Source organism: Channa argus, chromosome 4, assembly GCF_033026475.1.
Source record: "Channa argus isolate prfri chromosome 4, Channa argus male v1.0, whole genome shotgun sequence".
Lineage (NCBI taxonomy): Eukaryota > Metazoa > Chordata > Actinopteri > Anabantiformes > Channidae > Channa > Channa argus.
Genome location: NC_090200.1, coordinates 21247941 through 21271685, shown reverse-complemented (window position 1 = coordinate 21271685; position 23745 = coordinate 21247941). Strand labels below are relative to the sequence as shown.

At 38.6% G+C, this 23745-nt stretch overlaps 1 protein-coding gene across 9 annotated transcripts in view; it reads right to left on the bottom strand.

Moving 5' to 3' along the window:
* The window catches only part of srgap1a (SLIT-ROBO Rho GTPase activating protein 1a), a 72486-nt gene that overhangs the window by 25005 nt on the left and 23736 nt on the right, over positions 1-23745 (bottom strand). For 8 of the 9 annotated variants that reach the window (XM_067501361.1, XM_067501358.1, XM_067501362.1 and 5 more), the window contains exons 2-8: positions 20724-20919; positions 14410-14572; positions 9010-9072; positions 6332-6511; positions 5400-5528; positions 2896-3117; positions 2247-2348 (exon numbers count right to left, since the gene is read on the bottom strand). In XM_067501361.1, coding sequence (XP_067357462.1) covers positions 2247-2348; positions 2896-3117; positions 5400-5528; positions 6332-6511; positions 9010-9072; positions 14410-14572; positions 20724-20919 — 1055 coding nt within the window. Of the gene's footprint in view, positions 1-2246; positions 2349-2895; positions 3118-5399; positions 5529-6331; positions 6512-9009; positions 9073-14409; positions 14573-20723; positions 20920-23745 lie in introns of those variants that run through there. The other variant, XM_067501360.1, reaches the window with a different exon arrangement.

The window sequence follows — 23745 nt, the reverse complement described above, 5'->3', positions numbered from 1 at the left end:
TGCTAACACACATGCTAGGGCACGCAGTGTGGATGTAGTTAAGTTTCATCCTACCCATTGTGAAGCTGAAATCTACAGCATGTTGGAACATAGCATTAGAAAAATTATAACATTTAAAGTGTAAAAAAAGGAAATGGGGGATTTGAAGATAATAAAACATCTCCAACAAATCATCCTGTTTTGTGACAGCTGTTTTCATTGGGTGAATAAAGCACTGATTTACTGTACTAGAATTAAACATGTATGTGCTATAGTTTTATCCGTGGCAGTTCCCTGAAACAGGTGACCTACATCAACATAAATACATTGGTTACATGTTCTTAATGTGTTTGGTCTTCTTTTCTCGTGCATCCCAGGCAGTCGCCTCTCTAAAGGCAGGCTGCAGTCCACAGCTTTTATCAGACCCTTTAGTAAAAGCACAGATACACATACCAACACACAAAAGCTTTGATGTACCTCTCTGTGATGTATCAGAGCAAAAGCAAACAGTACCTGTGAAGGGGGAGGTATTAGGTTGCCATAGTTCAGTGTAAAACATCTCAAGAATAACTGTTAAGTGTGGTTGTGTGTGTGGTGACAGGTTAGAAAACAGCAGAGGTGGAAAACGAATCTGGGTGAGCTCGTGTTCAGACAGAGGCAAATGAGATTTATATGTCCAAATCATTAAATCTGAAAAACAAGCTGAGCTGAAATGAAAAAATGATTTTCCCTATAAAAATCTAAATTAGTATATATAAAAACTATTTAATAAAATAAAGTGTAATTTCACCGGTACCCAGCAGGGCCATGTTAACCCCAACACTACAATGAAAGTGAGATTCAGTCTTTCCCTTCCCATCCACTATTGATGAAGAGTAAAATATTCTGTAATGTTTTCTTTCACCATTTCACAGAAGTCAAAGAGGTTTGAGGAAACAGCTGCACTTCTATTAAGTACAGTGGTAAAGCTTTTCCTTGCTTTTTTCTCTCTTGTACATTTGACAGTTGTGCTTATAGCTTGTCACAACACTTTGGAAGTTCATCTTACTAAGGATGTATCTGGCGCACTGTGCCCAGGAAGAGACACCATCTGGTGATCCTAATACAAGGCAGCAGTGCCCTCCAATTCTGACCCACCAGGACATCCGCTTCAGAGACGCAGGTGGACAAGGACATAACAAGGCTTGTCATCATATCCTCAAACACAAACACATACTGTACAGGGGTGTATGTTCCTGGTTGCAGAAATACTGTCTACACGACAGGCAGTTGGAATTCTGATGACATCAAAAGGACCCACACTGGTTTGTATACAGAGGAAAACAACTGTCTGGGTCACAATAATACATTTTAAACCTAAACTTTCACATTAAAATTATTCAACTGGTAAAGCATCAAGTGGATGTTATTGTTGTGCAGGACTGAAATCTTATTAAATATGATGAAAATGTGTGATATTCAGTGCTCTCAAATGAAAACCAAAACACTGCTATTCTTTTGCCATCAATTATTCCTGCATATCTGTTTTCCCTCAATGTCACTAAAGCTTTGACAATATGATAAAAAAGAATGACGTCACAGTGAATGCACAAAAAGTCAAGTGACATGCTTTAGGGTGCAACTATAGGAAGATAAAAGAAGAATTGCATTGATGCAGAGAGAGAGAATAAGAAAAAAAAGACAAAGCAGAGAGAGCTCATAGTATGAAGCAGGACGGATGTGAATGAGAAGTCTGTCTTCACTATTAGTATTATCTTATTTTTAAAAAATGTTGAATTAGTCATACATTCTGCAGACAGATTTAAAATAACCAAGTCTGAGAAGTGCCTCCAATGTCAAAACAGAATAGCTCAGGACAGGTTTGTGCAGTAAAAGCGAGACAGTGAATTCTACCGGTGGGAGTAAAAAGGGAGCCTTCACAGAGAGGATTTGATGGCTACCTGCAGGGCATAAGAGAGGAAAATACAGAGTGTGTATGCGTATGCCTTTGTGTGGTGTGTTTGTGTGTGTATGCAACAAAAACTTTGATTTCTGTAGCAATCATCAGCTACTCTTTACTGTCTCACCTTGGATAACTTCTGGCAAAAGTTAACTTTGTTAAGCTTAGCTTTAATGCTTAGTATCTCAGAGCTTCTTGCAACCAGCCAAATAAAACTCCTGCATCCCTGGCAGATGACAAAAGTGGAGCAGCAGAGAATAGTTTTGACATGTTTGGCATATCCGAAGCCCATCATACAACAATTGTATTAATTTTTACAATATTTTACCTCTTCGTTCTCAATCTTCAGGGTAGCCAAACGAGACTGCAGCTGCTGGAATCTCAGGATGAGCTCTCCATTTACTGGTGGCTGCACTGAGATCTGACACATCTGGTAAATATGGAGAAAAGCAGTTTAATGATCAGGAATCTGAAATACAACCTACTGAAGTAACAAGCGGACCATGTAACCTTTAAACAGGAAACAAGCTTCACAGTTCTCCCTCAACTGCAGAGCAGTGACTTGCCAAATGAATGCAGACATCCACACAAAAACTGCTTGTAAACAGACATGATATCAGCATTGGTAGTGCCAGACAAACAGTAAAACTCCTAACACATGTTGAGTTACATGGCTGGAGGGGGAGGAATAACGCATTATTGGTTCATTTCAGTGCCCTATAAAACCTAATCTGAGAGCTGAGACACAGTAAAATGCTGCAGTTAAGCTACTGAACATCAGACCTCATTAAGTCTGAAACATTTTTTATTCACCTCCAAATTCAATTCCATGTTGTTTAGTGTATCTGCAGTAAAGCACACAGAGTGGTGTGGCAATTTAAAAATTACATTAGTACAACTTCTTAAAGATAGCTTCTAATTTAAAATTACATTATTAGGATAATCAGTTAGTATTTTTTTGATTGAGTATTGTGTACCTCGTCTCCCATATGAGGCTGGAAGTCAAATTTTGTGGGTGGGCAGAAAGCAGAGGGGTACATTTCCATAAATCTCTGTCTGTCACTTCGTGGGTCCAGACTGTCCACAGCATTTTCGATGATGTCAAGACCCTCATGGCGTGATGTCTCAAGGTTGTATTCAGCTGAGAGGTACGTCCGCAGGGCACGATTAAGGCTGGCATGGTAGCCCAAATCACAACACTGGGCGGAAAAAAGAGAATGAACAACAGATAAGGCTGAGTGATGATCAAGAATCAGAACAATGACTAGTTCTTATTTAATAAACATATATAATATCAAATTCATTTTTTTTTCAAGCACTCAGAAAAAACAGCTGACCTGAGAAGTTAGAATACTAATCAGCTGTTTCAAGCCTAAAAATCTGTCACTAATACATGTATCTAAACAAAAACTGCCCTACCATCAGGAATTTACTATGGCAAAAACACAAACAATCTCACAGATTACAATACACTAAAGCTCAAATAAACTGTTTTTGATAATCTTTTCCAAAGAATATGTCAAATGTTAAACAATGCATGTTACAATGTCCTACACTCTGTACTTCTTTGGTCTGATTCACTATTTAACAAAAAAATAATAATAAATAATAAAAAAAAACATGAATGAAAATAAATATAGTAGTTGAATATAATTATACATTTTCTGTGAATGGACACATCAACTATTCAACTAATTTTTTCACCCACCCAGACCCACCCAGCTCCCCCCAACAGCTGAAGGCATTTGTATTTCTGGTCCTGTTTAGTAGAAATATTTTTAAACACAGCAGAATTTTTATTTTTATTTTTGATTCTATGTGCAAATACACTCTCAATTGACTGGTACGTAATATTAATCTTTGAATAGGACAGTATTTCTTAGTAAACAGTCTAGTACTTTCTAAGATAACAGTGATGCATCTGTGTTGCACAACCTGAATGTTACCTCTAGCATCTAATTCTAATTTTTAATAACTACAACCTTGCCCAAGGTTTCTCCTGGGAAGACACACACCCCAGGCACCCACAAATACAGACAGACACACAAACAAACACACATACACGAGATGGGAAAACATGATTTCTGAACCTGAAAGCTTGTATACTTTGTTTTAGACCATAAAATGTCTTCTTTGTCAACAAACAAATGTGTGTGAAGCTGCACATACAGCTCAGGCAGAATGCATCACAAACACACACACCCTGGTGAGATGTGAAGGCTTGTGAGCAAAGTGGGGAGAGGGGTAATTTCAGCACACAGCATGCAACTGAATAGAGATTGCATTACTTGCTCTCCTTCAGTCCTGTCCTGAATATAAAACCCCAAACACTTCCAAACAAAATCCACCTTCTCCAGTTGCCTTAGAAACACTAGAGAAAATGGTGCAGCAGCTTTATTTTCTCTACAAAATAACAAGTGAGATGATATCATAAATAAATAATCTTTGTAGGTATGTGCAGCATTGAGGACAAACCAATTTGCTTGCTTTGCAAACAGAGAAATCTTAGCCATGTAGTGAATGGAGGGATGACCCACAGCTATAAATGACAAAAGAAAAACGAAAAGGGAGTAGGTTTCAGGGGTAGAGCCATTCCTACAGTGGCCTTGAGATCTCACAGAACTGCACATCAAGAAAACACATGCAAATAGACACCCTCAAACAGCTTCATCAATTTGACGAAACAGACGCAGCATTAAGAAAGGCCCTGCAAAAGCCACAACACAACCAAAATAAGAAATACGCCGCAAAAAGCTATTTTTGTAATAAAACAAAATTATTTTATTTAAAAAATACACAATTTTGGTTCTGTCGTAGCTTTTTCTAGCGCATTTTCGGTTTCATTCGGTTGGGCTGTGGTTTTTTGCAACGTGTTTCTTAATGCTGCGCCTGTGTTGTTAAATTGATGAAGTTGTTTTCTCTAATTTGCTTGTATTTTGTCTATTTGCATGTGTTTTCTCGATAAGCAGTGCCATGAGCTCTCAGGGCCAATGTACATTCCCACTCCATCCAGTGTGAACAATGTGGAGGATTTTTAAAAATAGACATCAGAATGAGAGTGAAACTGATATGTGGATCCTGACATACATCCCTGTGTGCCAAAAAGCTTTGTATCACAGAAGTTAATAAGCTGCTTTAATTATGTCCTGCATTGTAATTTCTCTCCCACAGCCTGGTTTTCGATCATTTTTGTTATATAAGGTCCAGCTGCTAAAATCATATATATTTATTATAATTAGAATTTCTACTAAAGGTTGGTCAGAACAACCCTGACTAATAATGGGTCCTATACCTAAAAAATGCAAAGAAACCTAATAAAATCCACTTCATCCATAAAAAATACTGCAAAATGTGTGTTTTATTTATGTAACAATGTCCTTAGCAAAAACATTTTCCAGTCTGCTTAAAGGAAAACAAACTTGTCCTGAAGATGGAATCATCTCAGAACAGGCTTGGCAAAAGCATGGTGTTTTATACTTACATCAATTAAATCTGACAAGTCATGGATGTAGTATTTGAAAACGGAGGCGTTTGTCGCTTCCAGTGTCAGTAGGTACTCATTCCGTGCTTTGACTGACTTCAGCTTGTTCTCAGAGTACTTGGCTTGACGCTGATGAGGAATTAAGAGGCAAGAATTAGTAACCGACAAGAACAGAGGGAGCAAGAGAGGATTCATTTAATGACTCAAGAATTGCCTTTTTGACAAGTGATTGTGCTTTTATCTCTCTGCACGTGCTATGCTGCAGAGCTGAGGCTGGTTTACTGGCAAAACAACAGTTTCAGTACACATTATAGGAGAAATTAATTAAATTCTGGTACAAAATAGCACATAGGAATAAAAACGAAAAAACAAAACTTTAACTAAAAAACAGCGTGTATGCTTAACTTTAACTAGAATAGCTCAGTCTGAGCACATTATCTTTATCCTACATTTCCTCTCAACTAAACCAGACAAACAGAAGGCAGTTAGTCACCATCCCCTGACCAGTGGCCTCTGATTCACCCACTTTATTATCATGTATATTGTAACACTTCCCAAATGTAATCCAGGAAGAGTCATGTTAAGAAATTCCATTCCCTTGGACTTTAATTGCCTGTCGCAAAGTTTTAAACACAAAACAGGCCTGTTCTGAAAATACTGAGCCAACTGGTTTAACTGTAACAACGCTTGGAGTATGTTTTTCATCTCTTTGGACAGTGGGACCTCATAGAAAAGGCTATGCTGCAGTCTAAACTAGCCACGTTTGAGTGATGGTACCTTATTTCAAATATGTGAACACGAGAGACTTTTTTCTGGCTTGAGACTACCTTAAAATGCCTAATGGAAAAGGGATGGGGTAAATATAAACTTATTTTATATTGAACAAATGTTATGTAATAAAATGTTTAAAGTCTGTAAGCCTGGTGTTCTACCTTTTCTTTCATCTTCTCAATCTTTTTCACAGAGCTCCGCTTTGCATATTTGTCCTCCATTCTGATGCTGAAGACAGGATCAACCCTGCTGATCTGTTTCTCTTCCTGCTTCTCTGCCTCCTTCAGCTTACTCTCAGCACTTATGCTTTCTGAGTGATACATGTGGTAGGTCTTCATCACCTGTAGAAATACATTAATGACAATAAGCTGTAAACAAAAGAATCTTTAAGATAATCCTGAAGCAGTGCTGTATTAGTGTTGGTCAGTTTCTGATAAGTCAAAGGTTAAAATAATCCACCTTCCATGTGAACCCACAACTGAGGCCTTTACTTTGCCTTGGTCATTTATCAAAAATCGATTTAAGGAGGCCCGCGGCCTTTTCCTTAACCACAAAACAAAGACATTATCTCTAGCCTATTCATAAAAGCTGCTCAAACGACCACAACAAATCACTCCAGCTCTAACTCTAACATTCTGGCTTCATTGCCCTGCACTTGAAGAAGAAAGAAAGCAAGCAAGCAAGAAAATAAGAAAACATCCATTTTGAAATAAGGTTATTAGGACAGGAAATAACTGCTCCTTTTTAGTCCTTGAGTGACAATTCAGCTCTTACCCTTAAAGTCAAACCAAATAAACCAGATTAACAACACAAATACATTTTATTCAGACAGCATTAAAAATCTGTTTCATTTACAAGGAGCAAAAATAATCATAATGGGTCGATGCCAAAAAAATAAATAAAATAAAATAAAAAAAAAGGTTATTTAAAACACAATATGGATTATTTCTTATTTGCGCATTGTTGGTGCCAAGTGGTTACAATGGAAAATCAGTGAAGTTGATTACTTGTGCACTTTCTGTCATCACATTATAGCTTTAGTGTATTAGCTTTCATGATCAACACAGGTTCAGAAAACAAAAAAGTTGTTCTTTGCATGTTTGTTTGGAAGTCTTCAGTTTATTTATGTAGTAGTTAAGTAGCTGTAAAGGGCAATAAAAGAAACACTGTGGATCTCGATTCTAAGTTGTTTTTTTTAACTCTACCTTATCATGGCGATTGTCCGACTGAGAACAAGAGCAGATTTTCTGGAGAATGGAGTAGTTTAACCTGGGATGAACCAATTCAAGCAAATTACAGCTTTAAAACTTGTGTACGCAATACATTTGTCTGCAAAAAACCTCGGCATCAGTATAAACAGACTCAGCCCTCTCAAGATCTAAACATCTTTAACCCAAACTGAGTTATTTCTGTACAACTGGAACAACAGAGTAAAGCCTGATTTGTCTGGAGCCGGGGTTTGGCCAAACTGGAAGCAGTTTAGAGATGGGTGACGGACCTTGGGCTCTATACTCCTTACTTACTGGCCTACAGTCTGCCACTGCTGTGTTTACTTTAGTGCTTCTTTTAGAGGGACATATTTAAAGACACAGCAGACCTGTTATTTCACTGGAGGCGGCCAACATTGGGACTGTGGCTTTCTGATGCAATAGCTACCCGGTGTGGGTTTGCACGCGCGTGTGTGTGCGCACGTGCGTATGCATGAGTGTGTACTACCACAAGGGCTAAACCAGGTCAAATCTAGAGTGTGGACCATGTGAGAGTGGAATAAATTGACTTTGGATTAACATGTGTTTCAAAGCAGCACAGTCATGCACTGGAAAAGTAACCACTGTAGCCCTCAATAGACAGTAACTTGAGACAAACAAACCTAACTGTTTTCCACCTCGTTTCTTGGGAAGTAACGAGAACTGCCTCAGCCTTTATCTCCATCTGTGTACATCCCAGGTTACCATGACAATTAATCAGGATGCTAAAAATACTTTGAGGGATATATGTTTATATGATTGGTCGATGACACAAAACACACAGGTTATAATTTTTATAAAGTGGGAAGTTATTTTGAAATCATACTCCTGTTCAGTGTTTGGTGATTATGGGAGCTTTAAGGTTGCTTGTAACACACTGTAAAGCACGAAAAATATATGACCAAATAAATAACAATATAGCATGTGAGTTAGGCAGCAGATAACAAAACACACACAAACACAAAAAGAAAAAAATCAAGACTTGTTTTTATTCAGTTGTCCTATCTAAAAATACATTGATATCTAATTGTCCAACAACATGTGTGAGGCATTAAACTGAGCTATAAGGCTGCCAGGGTTAATAGCAGCAATTAAGGCAGTGGAATTAACTATTGATTCATGATCTACGTACCTGGCTCTACCAAGGTCAGAGCTATCCAAAGACAAATAGTTACAGCAGAGCAACTGACCAGTGTAGATGGTCTCAGTGTAGATGGAAACTAGACTGCAGACGTGCAGCATGTGTGATGGTCTGGTGAAATGTTAGTATGGCACAGAGAAAGTGTAACTTCTAGATTTAAAAGTCTGAGGCCACGGCTATGTATTTCTAAAAATATCAATTAAGGGTGTTGCTGTGAGCTGGTGGCCTAAGGCTGTGTTTGTGTTTTACAGAAAAGGGACCCTCACTCCCACTGTTTAAACTTTGCCAGCTTATTCTTGAAATGTTTAATCTCTTTGCCTTATATCTATAGGTAGATATACAGTAGAGAATTTTAGTCTTGGTCTTATCTTTGTTCTATAAACAAGTCTAATAAAAAAACATTAAAAAAATACCAGTAAACTTAGTGCATTAGTAAGTCATTACTACTTACTGTGTATAGCTCATTTAGGACCTTCATTAAGTCTTCCTGGAGCTGAAAGGCAATTTCCTTGCTCTGAAAAAGAGATGCAGAAGAAAAGAAATTAGACCAATACAGTAAATCACTAATGTGACACAGTGTAACACGCACAAAGAAAACAAAATTGTGTTAGCCCTCTCTGTCTTGTTGAATTTCCATTAGAACCACTGTGGCAACAAGTGAATGAACAATGAACTGAAACTTGACGAGCCTGTTTAACAAATTAATGTTTTTCCTCTAGAATTTGCATGAATAGTGGACAGTGACTAGACTTTGGCCAGTATTCAGTTCTGGTTTGAATCTTCCAACACAAAATAAGGACACTGCATTTATTATCCAGTGTCAAATACAGGGTTCAGTGAGAAAGTGCTCTCAGTCACAACTCTTTTTTAAAATCATAAAGCGCAGCTTTAGTTTCACTGTCGACATGCTCAATGCATTATCTGACTTGTACACCTAAATATGAACGATTTTTCCCCAAAATATGTTAACTCAATCAGGCATGGCACATAGCTCAGTAATTCTATCACACACCCCCACATTAATGCATCTCACAGTTGTGGGATACAGTTTAACAGTGATACTGTGATGGATTTAATGGGGCTTTTACTATTAATTTAACTGTGAAGCTCCCATATTTTCTTCACTGTCTCATATACTGTATCACATGTTTATGAGATTATGAGTCATGACACTGAATTTTTGATCTCTACACCACAGTCGATACCACGCGGTGCTACCTGGATGATGTTACAGCCTTAGCACACAGTCCAGGTCTCTCTCTAACTCAATTATCCTCCGACAAATCTCATTCTCGGAGCCGGAGAGAGAATTACACCACCTAGTATAGTGGAACAGAGAAATGATCTACTTCTGATCAAAAAAATGCAATGCAGGTTTTTAGGTAGACCAACTAAACTTAACTTTAAAAAACTGCAGTAAATCAGTGGAATTAGTATTTCTACATTTTTTTAAATTGTTGCAATTTATGGTAACTATAAGAGGTAAGCTAAAGCGAACTAGTAGGACAAAAAAGTCCCAAACTCAAACAAATACTTTATTTTTGTTCTGAATTTGTTGTATATGTTTTCAAGAAATACACTTTCAATTCTATTCATATATTTCACTCAAAAGTGAAAGTCTCATGGAAAAGACTATATTAGGGTTGCACACCTTATTTTGACAAACATGTAAAGAAACAAAATCATGCCAATTTTTAGCTCTAAACACTCAGCTAAACTGCAAAAGACCAAAAATTAAGCACTGTCATAAAATCTTAGCAGCAAAAATCTCCATACTCTCACTCTTGTTCTGCACAAGTATCTCACAGGTAAAGCTGCACAATGTCCAAGCATGTGAATAGACAGCAAAGAGGATTAGACTCTCAGTTACTGACTGCCAGGCTGGTGTCTGAAATTAGAGCATCATGCTGGGTGACCTGGTCGACCAGCATCTTTCTAAGCTCCACCTGGTCTGTCAGTCCCCTGGTTTGCAGCTCGTAGATAATCAGAAGGCAGTAGGCTGTAAGCCTGAATATCCAGAGCTTTGAAAGCACAAAGCCTGGCAAGTGGCAACTTCGGGCATGTTTGAAAAAGGTCTGTGGAAAGGGGGCTAAGGAATGATCTTGAGTTTTTGGTAAATCGTAGAATGACTTGATCGTTGATTGTGTAGTAGACCTGTAATTATATCTTGCAAAAGATATAATTAGTAAACTGTCCTATGATGGGAACTGGTACATATTAGAAAGATCATAAAGACACCAGCCTACTTCTGTTGGAAAATCCATTAGGAGGCATCAGTTCAGACAGAACCTTTGACTATCTGTCAGATCTAACACTCATTAGGTCTTCCCCATTGAGAAGGCTGGGAAAGGGTCCAGAGCTCAATAAAAACCCTTTTCGTGGTCACCTGCACTATTAGAAAGTGTGTGTGAGAAGAGCTGACATCAAACGAAAGAGGCATTATACATTACATTAAATATATCTCTCATAAGTGCTTTCACCAGAAATATACAGAAAAGCTAAGAAATGTTGCTAAAAGGAACACGTTTGCCTTAACTCTAGCAATAACATTTGTTCACTAAATGCCGTAGTGTATATCAATGCTGGCCATTCATTTTGCAAAACTTACCCCCTTTCATCTTGAAGAAATCTCATTTGGGGGAGGTCTAAATCTGCCTAATTCATTAAAAGGATTCTACGAAGGTTTTCCCCTTTCAAGCACATACCATCTTTATTTTATCCACATTGGAAAGATCAAACAACCAAAACCAAGTCAACTTTCAGGGAGTGGTGGGTTTCATACTGCCACTGTCATAAATCATGGTATAGAGATAGCAGTTGTATACCCAGTGGGTCTATGTAGGACTCAGGATAATCTAAAAAATCTTATCATGGTAATGCTGACATACAGTTGAGTAACACAGTAGACATCTGACAAGGTCTTTATGGATTTCATAAAAACAGGCTTGTGGCACAGAGAATAGTTTAACAAATAATGTATTTTTGAAAGACAGAAATGAAACGATCTTTGTATGTCAGTCTTATCACTTAGTTAACTACAGATAGGATATAGAATTTTTTTTAATCATACCTTAGCATATAAACTAAAACCTGAGGAAAACAGCTAGCCTGGTCATGCTCAAGAACAAACAAGTGTAAAGGATTGTTCAAATGAACAGGTATCAAAGGTGTTCATACATGGACAAAACACACTAGAAAACATGATGGTGAACTACATAGAATTGTCAAATATAAACACACTAATAATAGTGTGAAACTGTTATAAACATAAATAGGACAAAGGATGGCAAAAAAAAAGTATGTCAAGCACACAAAATGGGCTTACTTGTCTGAAGCATGCAGTTTGTGCACCTGCAGTACTGAAAATCCATCTGGACTAAACTTTGGGCTGCACATAGACATTAAGTACAGGGTCCCCACAGACCCTTGCTAACTTTAACAATTTTATGTGTACTGTGGACACTCTTGAACATCAATTTGCACAGCTGTCATTACATACAACCGTTTTGCAAGGCTGTGGCCATCTATGGTGCTCATTTCATTCATTTATCTGCAAGCAATCTCTCACTGCATAATCTTATTGTATGCAGGCACAGTTTATACATCTGGCCTGTGGTGTAAGACAGTACATGCTTTATTCACAGCACACATTTTGACCTGTCAAAGTGACTGCGTGTTGACTGGGGTACTCGGAGAAATCAGCTTTCTTAGTTAATTGGGGAACTACATCAGCGACCGCTGAAGGGACAGCAAAAAGCCGTATATTTACATTTTTCAATTGACTTTTGGAAGTACTGAAAAGTGTCACTTAAGTATTGTGAATATACATGCAGCAGAAGAGTAACTTGAGTAGAGTAAGAGTAACTTTCTCCTCCACCTCTGACTTATAAGCCTGGAACACAGACTTTAACTGTATAGTGACAGAAAACACGGCTTTCTGACTGTTTTGTGTGTTAGTGTTTGTGTCACAGCAGATTTCACGGCGGAGTGACAGCATAGGCGGAGAAGAAAAAAGAAAAAGTACATTCAACTGCTCAACGGGAACTGTCTCAATTTACACACATGAATTGTTACACATATGCGCAGTTGGAGATAACCGATTAGAAACCGGATTATGTTGGAAATTGGCCTTCCCTGACAGAAATCTACCTAGGGAAAGAGACTGCAACCGGGTCCGGAACGTACTTTTGCCTGTAAAAAGGTTTAGAAGTGCCTTGAGCTTCGGGAAATAAACCTTGTAGTTGCAACCACAGAAAGTGACTCTCACAAATAAACGGGACAGAGTAAAATGAAGAACTGGTTGTAGGAATAATGAAAACCAAATACATCAAGATCTGACATAAATATATAAAAAAGACCAGTACTTCACTTTTGTAATCAAAGTTAAAAAATTTTATATTATAAATATTTCTAAAAGAATTGGTGATTGCTGTTGCTTCAAAATTGACCAGAATGTAGACACAAATCCACTTGCTAAACAGCAAACAGGTCAAGTCTGGGGTCCTTCTGTGCTGTTCCTCCTCACAATTTCAGACCAGAACATACACAGAAATAAGAACACAGGTCTTTGATGTCCTTGAAGGATGACAGTACAGCTGTCTTTTTGAAACCAAGAAAGCCAAACGTAGGGGACCTCTCTGTTGTTTGTGCCTTGTTAATGAAGCTCTGCTGAGATCAAAGGCTCAGGGAAGCTTTAATTAGGAGGTGAGTTGCATTTCAGGTCTCCTATGAACCGCAGTCTCCCACTAGACTGCCATTTGTCTGCACAATGTCACCTGGATCCACTGACAAACTGCAATAAAAACATTAAACTGACCTCTGGCAACAATCATATAATATTGTTAGATGTGGCAGATTCTTCAGCAAGGAGCAGGGTTCCAGTGCTCTGGCCTGCAGATTGTGTGGATTTGACACGGTGTATTCAGAGTTCCACTACAAATGTAAATCAGCAGTGGGTTCAATGGTAGAACGTAAATCCTTGAAACACTGACAAGAGGAAACAACCACTGCCGCTTCCTGTTTGTGTTGGGTGGGTGTGTGGGGGGTTGCGGCGAGTAATCAAAGGCCATTCTCCCATACAATCAAATAAAAACCACATATCGTACCCTGTTAAAAACCAAGAAAGAAAACTTTACATCTGCTTTTTTGAATCTGAAGGTTAGATGTTTGGGTTTAAAAGTAAACTAGATAAAAAAAGAAAGGGAGGAGAAAAACATAGAAAAAATGAAACTGACAAAAAGGCACTCCCTCTGAAGTTAAAAGTCACTTTATAATTTAGGCCTGTGGTGAGTACATGTGACTCCTGCAGCATACGAGCTCCTAATCTGTTAGGGTGTTGTCGTCTTTGTGGTGCAAAAGTTAAGAAGAGGCCCGGTTGTCGGCCATGAAGCCACAGTCTTCAAACATGAGAGTGAATGCATATCTGAAATTGTGGTGACCAGGGTTCCTTTGCCTTACTCCAATTCATAAAACTAAACCACAGGAGCCAAGCAGAGCTCATACCATCAAACACAAAACTGATTATAAACTGTATCCTGCACATCATGCAATTAAATATACAGTACTTTGTTGTCAAACAAATGGGTTAAATGAAAGTGAAAGACGATGTTTATATAACATAAATAACTACAAACGCTACTGCTCAATTTGACCACTCTGGAAAATCTGGAATATCTTAGTGGTGAATTCAAAGGACACATCTGACCTCTTAAAGTAGGGGTCAAACATTAGTACAGCAAGTACTAAATAAAAGTAATGCAAGCAAAAGTAATTAAAAGTAGGTTGTAGCACTCAAAAAGTGACTTTTAGGGACTTGTGTGGTCATGACACTCAATATATTTTATGCCGTCACCTTTTTGAGCAGTCGCGTGGAGTCCTCGCTGATCTGCATGAACCTCATGATGACGTTGTTGAGGTAGATGTCGCTCAGTGTGGCATGGTCCTTACTCTCCCTCCTCACCTGGTTCAGCAGCAGGTACCAGCAGTTGACCGGTGACAGCAGATTCTGGTCTTTCCTAAATAGACCGGTGAAACAGTCAGGCATCACAACAGTTAACTAGTGACCTGGTGTTTTATTTGCTACGTTACTAATAAGTATGAACTATGCCACTAAGACTAAAACCTGTGATTCCAGTTAACATTTTCCATTGTGCATGTATTGATGCCAGTGTCTTAGCACTAATTTATTATATTTATTGATATTTGCTTTTTTTAATGAATTTGTGACAGTTTCCAAGTATGCAGGATATCTACAAACTCCTTAGGTGCCCAAGGTATTACCAAGACTACAAGCTTAAGTTGGAAATACTTTGTATCACAGACATTTCTGGGGCAGAGCTCTCTTAAATACTCCAAGCCAAGCTAACTTCATACTACCAGGAAAGAGTGTGCCACTATTTTTAAATACACTTGGAATGAAGTTGGAAAAGCCATGGTTTTATTTTAAATAAAATTACATATAAACTGTGACAGCAGACACAGACAAGGAAAAGAGGAAAAGTGTTTCCTGTGCTATGTGGCGGCTGCTTCCAAGTCAACTGTGGGACATAGTCCAGGCAAAAGTGAGCAGGGGCCCTACATAAGCCCAGGAGTGCAGGCTGATTTCCTCTGGGTTAATCGCGAACATTTCCCCTGCCTGCTAAAAAGCAGCAAAGAATATGAATGTGTGTCTGTGCATGTGCGTTTGTAAGAGGTTTGAAGGTTGAGTCTAGGGTCAAGTCTTGCAGGAACCATATGGACACTCGCCTTTGCTCTCCCCTCACTAACGTAGTTTGCATAGATAGGCAGCACTTGTCAACACAACAGGTGAAACTCTGCACTTGCCAAGTGACCCAACCCTGAACTTGCCTTTAAAACTGGCAACACATCTGCTGCAGGAGCAAAAAACAAGCATCTCTCATAATGAATAACTGAGAGAAACATTTCAACCAGCTGAAATATTCCCGGAGACTGTGCAAAAACAGGAAGCAAACTACATTTGATAAAGGCAGGGCCAAAGATGCTGACATAAAAAACATCTTAGAGCATTCCAGAGCACATTTTGATTTTCAAAGACACCAGGAAATTAATTAATGAAAAAAGTGATTTAGCCAAAAGCTGAGTGATGCACTGGTGCCACAAGCCTACATGACATGTGCAAAGGAAGAGAAACCTAGAAAAAGGGAAGGAGCCCAGTGGTCCCAGAGCTACAGCAGAAGGACTGTTGGATAGCATTACACACACTGTCTGTCAGAGAGCAATTAACATAAATCCTTTCTGCATTATGTATCAGCAGAGTGCAATGTGTGTTTCATGCATAATGTAAAAGGTGGCCACTAACATGAAGCTAGACACAATACATCAGCAGAAGTGTATAAAATAACCTCTTATATCTCAAAAGTCTTTTGCTTGTTCTTGATATACTTGTCTATCTGTGACCACATGGTCACAGACGTCCTAGACATACTTTTTGCAGGATTTTAGGATTTCTTTTAAATCACCACATGACTTCCCTGACTATTTCCACCATTTACTTCAACTCACCGTATTGCTCAATGCTGAGCATAAGTAAAATGATGTAATACATGCTCCTGCCTTATATAAAATTCTCTAGTGGAAGTCATTAATAAAATACATAAAATACAGTTCCCTGATCACCTTGCTGTTTGTTAATGGGTGGACGTATTAAATAAACCCGGTGGCCTACAGTGAAAACAGGACGAAACAACAAGAAAACGAGTGGGCGACTGACAGGCTGTAATGACAAAATAACCTCTGGGAGTTGCTTACCCCACATAATGACAGGAAAATCTCTCAATGTCATCATTTCCCCCTCAACTGGGGCAGGAACTGGGTAAGACAGACTAACAGACACAGGTATGAATCAGGAATCTAGTTTCCAGGGATAACATGGGAAATGAATGATACAAAAAACTTAAGACCAACATATTTCCTCCTACCAGTAGTTTTACAAATGTATGTTGTCCTGTCCATTCACGCTCTAAATTCAAGAGTCGCTGGGTCAGCTTCATCATCACAATACATCAGCAGAAGTGTATAAAATAACCTCTTATATCTCAAAAGTCTTTTGCTTGTTCTTGATATACTTGTCTATCTGTGACCACATGGTCACAGACGTCCTAGACATACTTTTTGCAGGATTTTAGGATTTCTTTTAAATCACCACATGACTTCCCTGACTATTTCCACCATTTACTTCAACTCACCGTATTGCTCAATGCTGAGCATAAGTAAAATGATGTAATACATGCTCCTGCCTTATATAAAATTCTCTAGTGGAAGTCATTAATAAAATACATAAAATACAGTTCCCTGATCACCTTGCTGTTTGTTAATGGGTGGACGTATTAAATAAACCCGGTGGCCTACAGTGAAAACAGGACGAAACAACAAGAAAACGAGTGGGCGACAGACAGGCTGTAATGACAAAATAACCTCTGGGAGTTGCTTACCCCACATAATGACAGGAAAATCTCTCAATGTCATCATTTCCCCCTCAACTGGGGCAGGAACTGGGTAAGACAGACTAACAGACACAGGTATGAATCAGGAATCTAGTTTCCAGGGATAACATGGGAAATGAATGATACAAAAAACTTAAGACCAACATATTTCCTCCTACCAGTAGTTTTACAAATGTATGTTGTCCTGTCCATTCACGCTCTAAATTCAAGAGTCGCTGGGTCAGCTTCAAAATACAGTGCACCCAGAAAGTATTCCCAGCGCTTAACTTTTTTCCACATTTTGTTATGTCACAGCCTCATATCAAAAGGGATTAAATTCATAATAATAATAATTATTGTTGTTGTTGTTTGTTCTGCAAACAATACCCCGTAATGACAACATGAAAGAAGTTGGTATAAAATCTTAGCTAATTTATTAAAAATAAAGAAAAATACATGTACATAAGTGTTTACCGCCTTTGCTTAATACTTTGTTGAAGCACCTTTAGCACCAAGCACTTCAAGTATTTATGAGTATGACGCTACAAGTTTGGCACAACAATTTTTGGGAAGTTTCTTTAATTCTTCTTTGCAGTACCTCTCAAGCTCCATCAGGTTGATAGAGAGCGTCGGTGCGCAGCCATTTTCTGATCTCTACAGAGATGTTCAATAGGGTTCTGGGTCTGGGCTCTAGCTAGACCCCTGAAGGACATTCAGAGTTTACCAGTAGCCACTACTTCGTTATCTTGGTGTGCTTAGGGTTGTTGTCCTGTTGAAAGATAAACCGTCGCCCCAGTCTGAGGTCCAGAGTGCTCTGGAAAAGGTTTTCATCAAATCTCCCAGGTTCTTCCACTGAAAAACATCCCCACGACATGATGCTGCCACCAGGCTTTACAGTAGGTATGGTGTTGGCTGGGTGGTGACCAGTGCCTGGTTTCCTCCAAACATGACACTTGGCATTTAGGCCAAAGAGTTCAATCTTTGTTTAATCAGACCAGAGAATTTTGCTTCTCATGGTCTGAGAGTCCTTCAGGTCGGCTGTCACGTGCCTTTTACTGAGGAGTGGTTTCCGTCTGGCCACTCTACCATACAGGCCTGCTTGGTGGAATGCTGCAGAGATGGTTGTTCTTCTGAAGGGTTCTCCTATCTCAACAGAGAAACACAGAAGCTCTTTCAGAGTGACCACCGGATTCTTGGTCATCTCCCTGACTAAGGTCCTTCCTCTCTTGATCTCTCACTTTGGCCGGACTGCTCTAGGAAGAGTCCTGGTGGTTACAAACTTCTTCCATTTACTGATGATTGAGGCCACAGTTCTGATTGGGACCTTCAATGCTAGAGAAAGTTTTCTGTACCATTCCCCAGATCTGTGCCTTGATAGAATCCTGTCTTGGAGGTCTACAGACAATTGCTTGGACTTCACGGCTTGGTTTATGCTCTGACATGCACTGTTAACTGTTGGACCTTATGTAAAAACCTTATATGCTTTTCCAAATCAAGAATATATACTATATTATGCACATGATTTTTCTTCATTTTTTTTTTATTTTTAATAAATTTGCAAAGATCTCAAACAAACTTCTTTCACATTGTCATTATGGGACATTGTTTGTAGAATTTTGAAGGAAATAATAAATTTGATCCATTTTGGTCTGTAACATAAAAGGTGTAAAAAGTTCAGCGCTGGGAATACTTTCTGGGTGCACTGTACTTGCACTCTCATATAGTGGCAGGATGCTGGCAATAAAGGATAATTACCACTTTGGTATGCAGCGTATTGAAACAGAAGCCCTTATCAGCAACAGAGGCAAAATGGCAAAGTCCTTCTAGTGCCTTTCTGATGACATCAGTCATTAACAAACTGTGGTGGCAGCCTTTATAGCTGCAACACAGTGAGTGACGTTCGCCTGCAATATAGCCACACAGCTTCTATTGAATCAAAGTGTTCACTGCAAGCCCTAATTGGACCATATCATTTTTTAAATTTCAAAGCACAATAATTCTAGCTGTCCTGTGAATTCTGCATGCACACACATACATGGTGTTACATGTCAAATAAGAACAATGCAAAATGTTCTCTACACACTCTCTCTCTTTGTAGCTCAGGATAACGTGTCAGGTAACTATGAACTTCATTCTGGATAAAAGCAGTCTATTTAAGATGAGTCCAGCTTTGGCTTTGGTGTTATTAATAATTCAGTGGTTCCTCTGCTCGACATTTCTGTGTCCCTCCCTGAACAAACTATGCATAATAAACTGGCTCGTTGGGTACGTGTGTGTGTTAATGAATGAGAAAGACAGAAGAGAGTGTTTGCCTATATTTGTTCATTTGCGTGTGTCTGTTCTGCAAACAGTCACTGAAACACAAATGCACTGTGCAGAATGACTCTCCCTTAGACTGTTGCTGTAAACTGGACAAAGATGTGGGTATGCGGTTTTGTTTTCTCTAAGAAAGAAACAAAAAGAAGGACACTAGTGCAATTGAACATTTGTCCTCAGTGGCATTAAGAGACTGACAGATTAGTGCCTATTTAAAGTCCCAAACTCGGTCCACTGTTGGCCATGCTACAGTCAACATCCTGGCAGGCTTAGGCTCTGAATGCTGAATAAATGGTATAAAAAAATCTAACTGCTCACATAGATAGATGCCAACATTTCCTACCCCAATACAGTCCATTTCATATCACGATAACTACATCTATCACAATAAAGCCCCTTTTCATGTATTCAATTAAATTACCATATGGGAAGTCCAATTTCTTATTATAATTGAATTATATACTGGGTATATACACTGACGTAAGCATGGTGGTGGAGTGGTTAGCATGTGCATTTGCTCCCACGTTCCAAAGACATGCATGATGGCTTAACTAGTGACTCTAAGGACTCAAAGGACTCAACCTGGGATAGCCCCCTCTCCATCTTCAGAAACAAATTCAGAGGAAGTTTTCAGGTAAGCATATCACAAAATATATACAACATACTGTTGTGGCTCATTCCAACATTATCTATATACTGTATAACATTAAAGTAGTCTTAAAGAATCATTCTCTGAACATCAGTTATGTTAACTGTTTTTACATAACTACAGCCAACCAATGGTCCTGTTTATAACCGCTGCTCATTTAGAAATTTTTCATTACACTGTTCCCGCCAAGCTCAACTCTCATATATGAAATGGTAAAAAGAATGACCAGAATGACAACAACAAACATCACAGACCCATCAGTCCAATGAAAACAACCCAGAAAATATGATGAACACAGAATCATTACTGTATGTGTGTTGTTTATCTGGATATAAATATATAGACCATTTGATTTAAAATTCACAGGAGGGTTTCTAATGTTATTCGGACACCTTGTATTTACTTAGGCAATGCACTTCTAAGCATTTGCCAAAATGACCAAATTGTACATCATGTGATGAAAACCACACTGCCATACCAGATTTCTCTCACCAATAACACCAGTCACAGGCACACACAGCTGTTAGAGCCACAGCAGCCTCAGACACACAGCCCAGGCTATTTGCAGACAGTGAGGATAAACATGTTTTATTTTTGTTCCCACCGCAAGTTCAAACAATATGCTAATGTCTGCTTTTTCCTTGAGAACACACTTACAGTATAATAAGGCAAGATCGCCAGAAACTCAAACTGTAATACACCATTAACCTATGTAAAAAACTGACAAGAGAAAAAAACACTAAGACATCATCTCCTAACTTGTACTGCTGGTGATCCTTGGTACTGCGAGTCTTTGCCATGAAGCGCTCAGCCAGTTTCTCAAGGTTTCTTGAGTATTCCATCTCAATCTCTGCCTTCTTTCTGAAGAAGTCCTGAAGGTCCTGCAGCAGCTGGACCCTCATCTCTGTCTGCTGGTCCAGACATTTCTGCTGCTCCACTAACTGGGCCCGGATTTCTAAGGAAACACACAAAGAAGAGAAACATACACAGATCAGAAAGAGAAGTATTTATATGTTATACAAGAGGCTACAGCTAATTCAAATCACGATTCTTACAAAAACTACACAGGTACAATCCATTAAATCATTCCCTCTAGGATGTTGCTGGGCTCTTTTTTTTAAGGTGGCCTAAAATGCTAGATTTCAAAACAGTTTCTCCAAAAACTAATTGGGATGCATGTTGCAATGTTTTTGTAATGTTTTAAATTGCAACGTTGCACTGAAATCATGGCTGATTGGTTAAAATAATAGCAAAAAAAGTCAAAGTCACAACATTGCAAAAAAAAAAAAACAACTGAAGTAGCTGGATAGTTACAGTACAGCCACCTGTAGACATCAATACTGAAAAATTCAAAAGGAGCTTTTTAAGCTAAAGTTATGGGTCCTGGTAATGTTTATAGAGATATGAGTGTGGCAACACTGGTCTCAGGTGTTTCATTAAGTTCCAAAATAACTTCAGGATGAATGGAATGTGATTTTCATTACACCCAGAGTTAAGGCACAGAGCACACAACACTCCCGCCCTCACCAACCCCCCTTTGAGTCCTGTCTGGCCAGGGCCAAATGTATGATGGATTTCTCCTAATGGAAGGTGGCCTGGGCCAGACATCTTCAGCAGAGGAATCAGATTAATGAGGTGATTTAGAGCCACACAGACACCAGTTAAGAGGAGCACAGAGAGATTCCTCATCTCAGAGTCAGAAAACACACAGGCTGTAACATGGATTCACTTTTTTTGTTTAATTTACAACTCACAGAACTGGGTGCCAATATAAACTAGCACATAGGGTGTTCAACATGACAATTGTTTATTCAGGCAACGTGTTTTTCATACTTTAAAATAAAATTTAAAAAAAAGCTAGGTTATAAGAGCTTGTTGTAAAATGAAATACACAAATATGTGCTGCTTGTCTCATCACTCAGACAAATCCATATGGTTGCCCGACATTATATGTTTAAATAGTCCACAATTCCAATTTGCATCATATGTCTAATGTGTAGCATCTTCAAAAGGCAATATTCACTTGTGAACTGCTAACTTCTATAGGTCCAGATTTCTGAAGCTATGAACGACATTGGATCCTTTGCTTGTGAAGCCAATCTAGATGCTGTTGTTTAGCTGTGAGAAACTATCATACTGGAACTAAGAAACATTTTGACTATAACGCTTTTTATAATATTGAATATTGAATTATACTGAAAATGTACAGAAGGAACTGCGATTAAATGCTACACATTTACTGGAACAAGATCAGTAATGGCTCAAGAATTTCAGTCTCCCACAAACCACAAACCCAAGTCCCAATTTATAATTTGTTTTGTAGTTACAAGAAAATACGCTAAAGAGGAGATTTATGGATGTAGTGAGAGAGAACATGAAGGTAGTTTGTGTGAGAGAAGAGGATGAAGAGGATAGGGTTAGATGGAGGCAGATGAGTCGCTGTGGCGATACTTTCCAACTTTCTGTATGTAACTTGCTTGTGTAATTGATTTACTTTTGTTGCCACTGCAACATCATCGTCATGGGTCGTCATGTGTAGGTGCTGTTGTCCACCTCTCTGTGCCAATTGCTTTTGTTCTAGACACCTACACTAATGCTAAAAAAATTAATAAAAACAATTTGTTTATTCTCAAGTGAACCTTAGCTTTTGTAGTCACCAATACTTAAAATACAGTCTATTCTAAGCCAGAATTAAGGGAAGAGTAAAGAGTAACAGTAGAACCACATGCTTGGGAATGAATCAGATTCTGGCCAACCAAGTGCTTCATGAATACTCTCATTAATACAGACGTAAAGTGAATAGAAACAAGCAGAAGTATTTGATAAGACAATTAGACAGTAACAAATGTCTTGAGAGCCTTTATAGGAGACCATCAATAGTTCAGTATGTCAAGCTACTTGATGGCCAATCAACCAATGACTCAATTAGAAAGCTTCCAGTGAATGAGGGGTAAAAGCTGTTGTGTAGCAGGGGTGCACGGCCATGTGTTCTTAATCTAGTAATCAAAATATCAAAATGCTTGGCTTCATTCATCGGAATTAAATCCTTTTACAACCTTGATATGCGAACAATTTACATCAAATCTATAAGAAAGTGTAGATTTTCTTTTTTTTTTTGTATATCCGAGTAGCAGCTCCTTCCTTTTGGCACTCATTAGGAAACAAGCATCTTATATAAAGACTGATTGTGCCCAAGGGAGGGATTCCAACAATACTAAATTTGAATGAATGCCTATAACAGCGGCTACACAATCAACCGTAATAAGCTATGAACACATGAATAATATAATTTCTACAACAACGTAGAGCAAACACTGCAAAAGCTAAACTTCAAGAACCCCAGGCCACTAATAAATGTAGGAGACCACCAATGAGCATGAAGGGGGTGGTTTAGTTTTAAATGTGACTACATAAAAGTCCACTAGGCATTTCTGATTAATGGGTAAACTGTGCCATTGCTTCCATCTACAGAGGATGTGGGAATTAAACCAAAGCTACCATGGCACAGACACAAAGGAGTGTACTGGATCATTTAACACAATTATCTTCATGACTGCACAAGGAAACTCATTAAATCATTCATTTTCCCAGTCAAGTACTGGCCATTGAAGCTGCAGGACCAAGTTAAATTACATGAGGGAATTAATGTTAAAAGCCAACCACCTGTCAAGAGAAAACTACTGGTCTTGTACTTCCTGAAACTAGAGCATGATGTACTTTGTAAACTCACATTTTATTTAAAGAAAAATCATCTGTAGCAATGAAGGCAAAATGCACATGC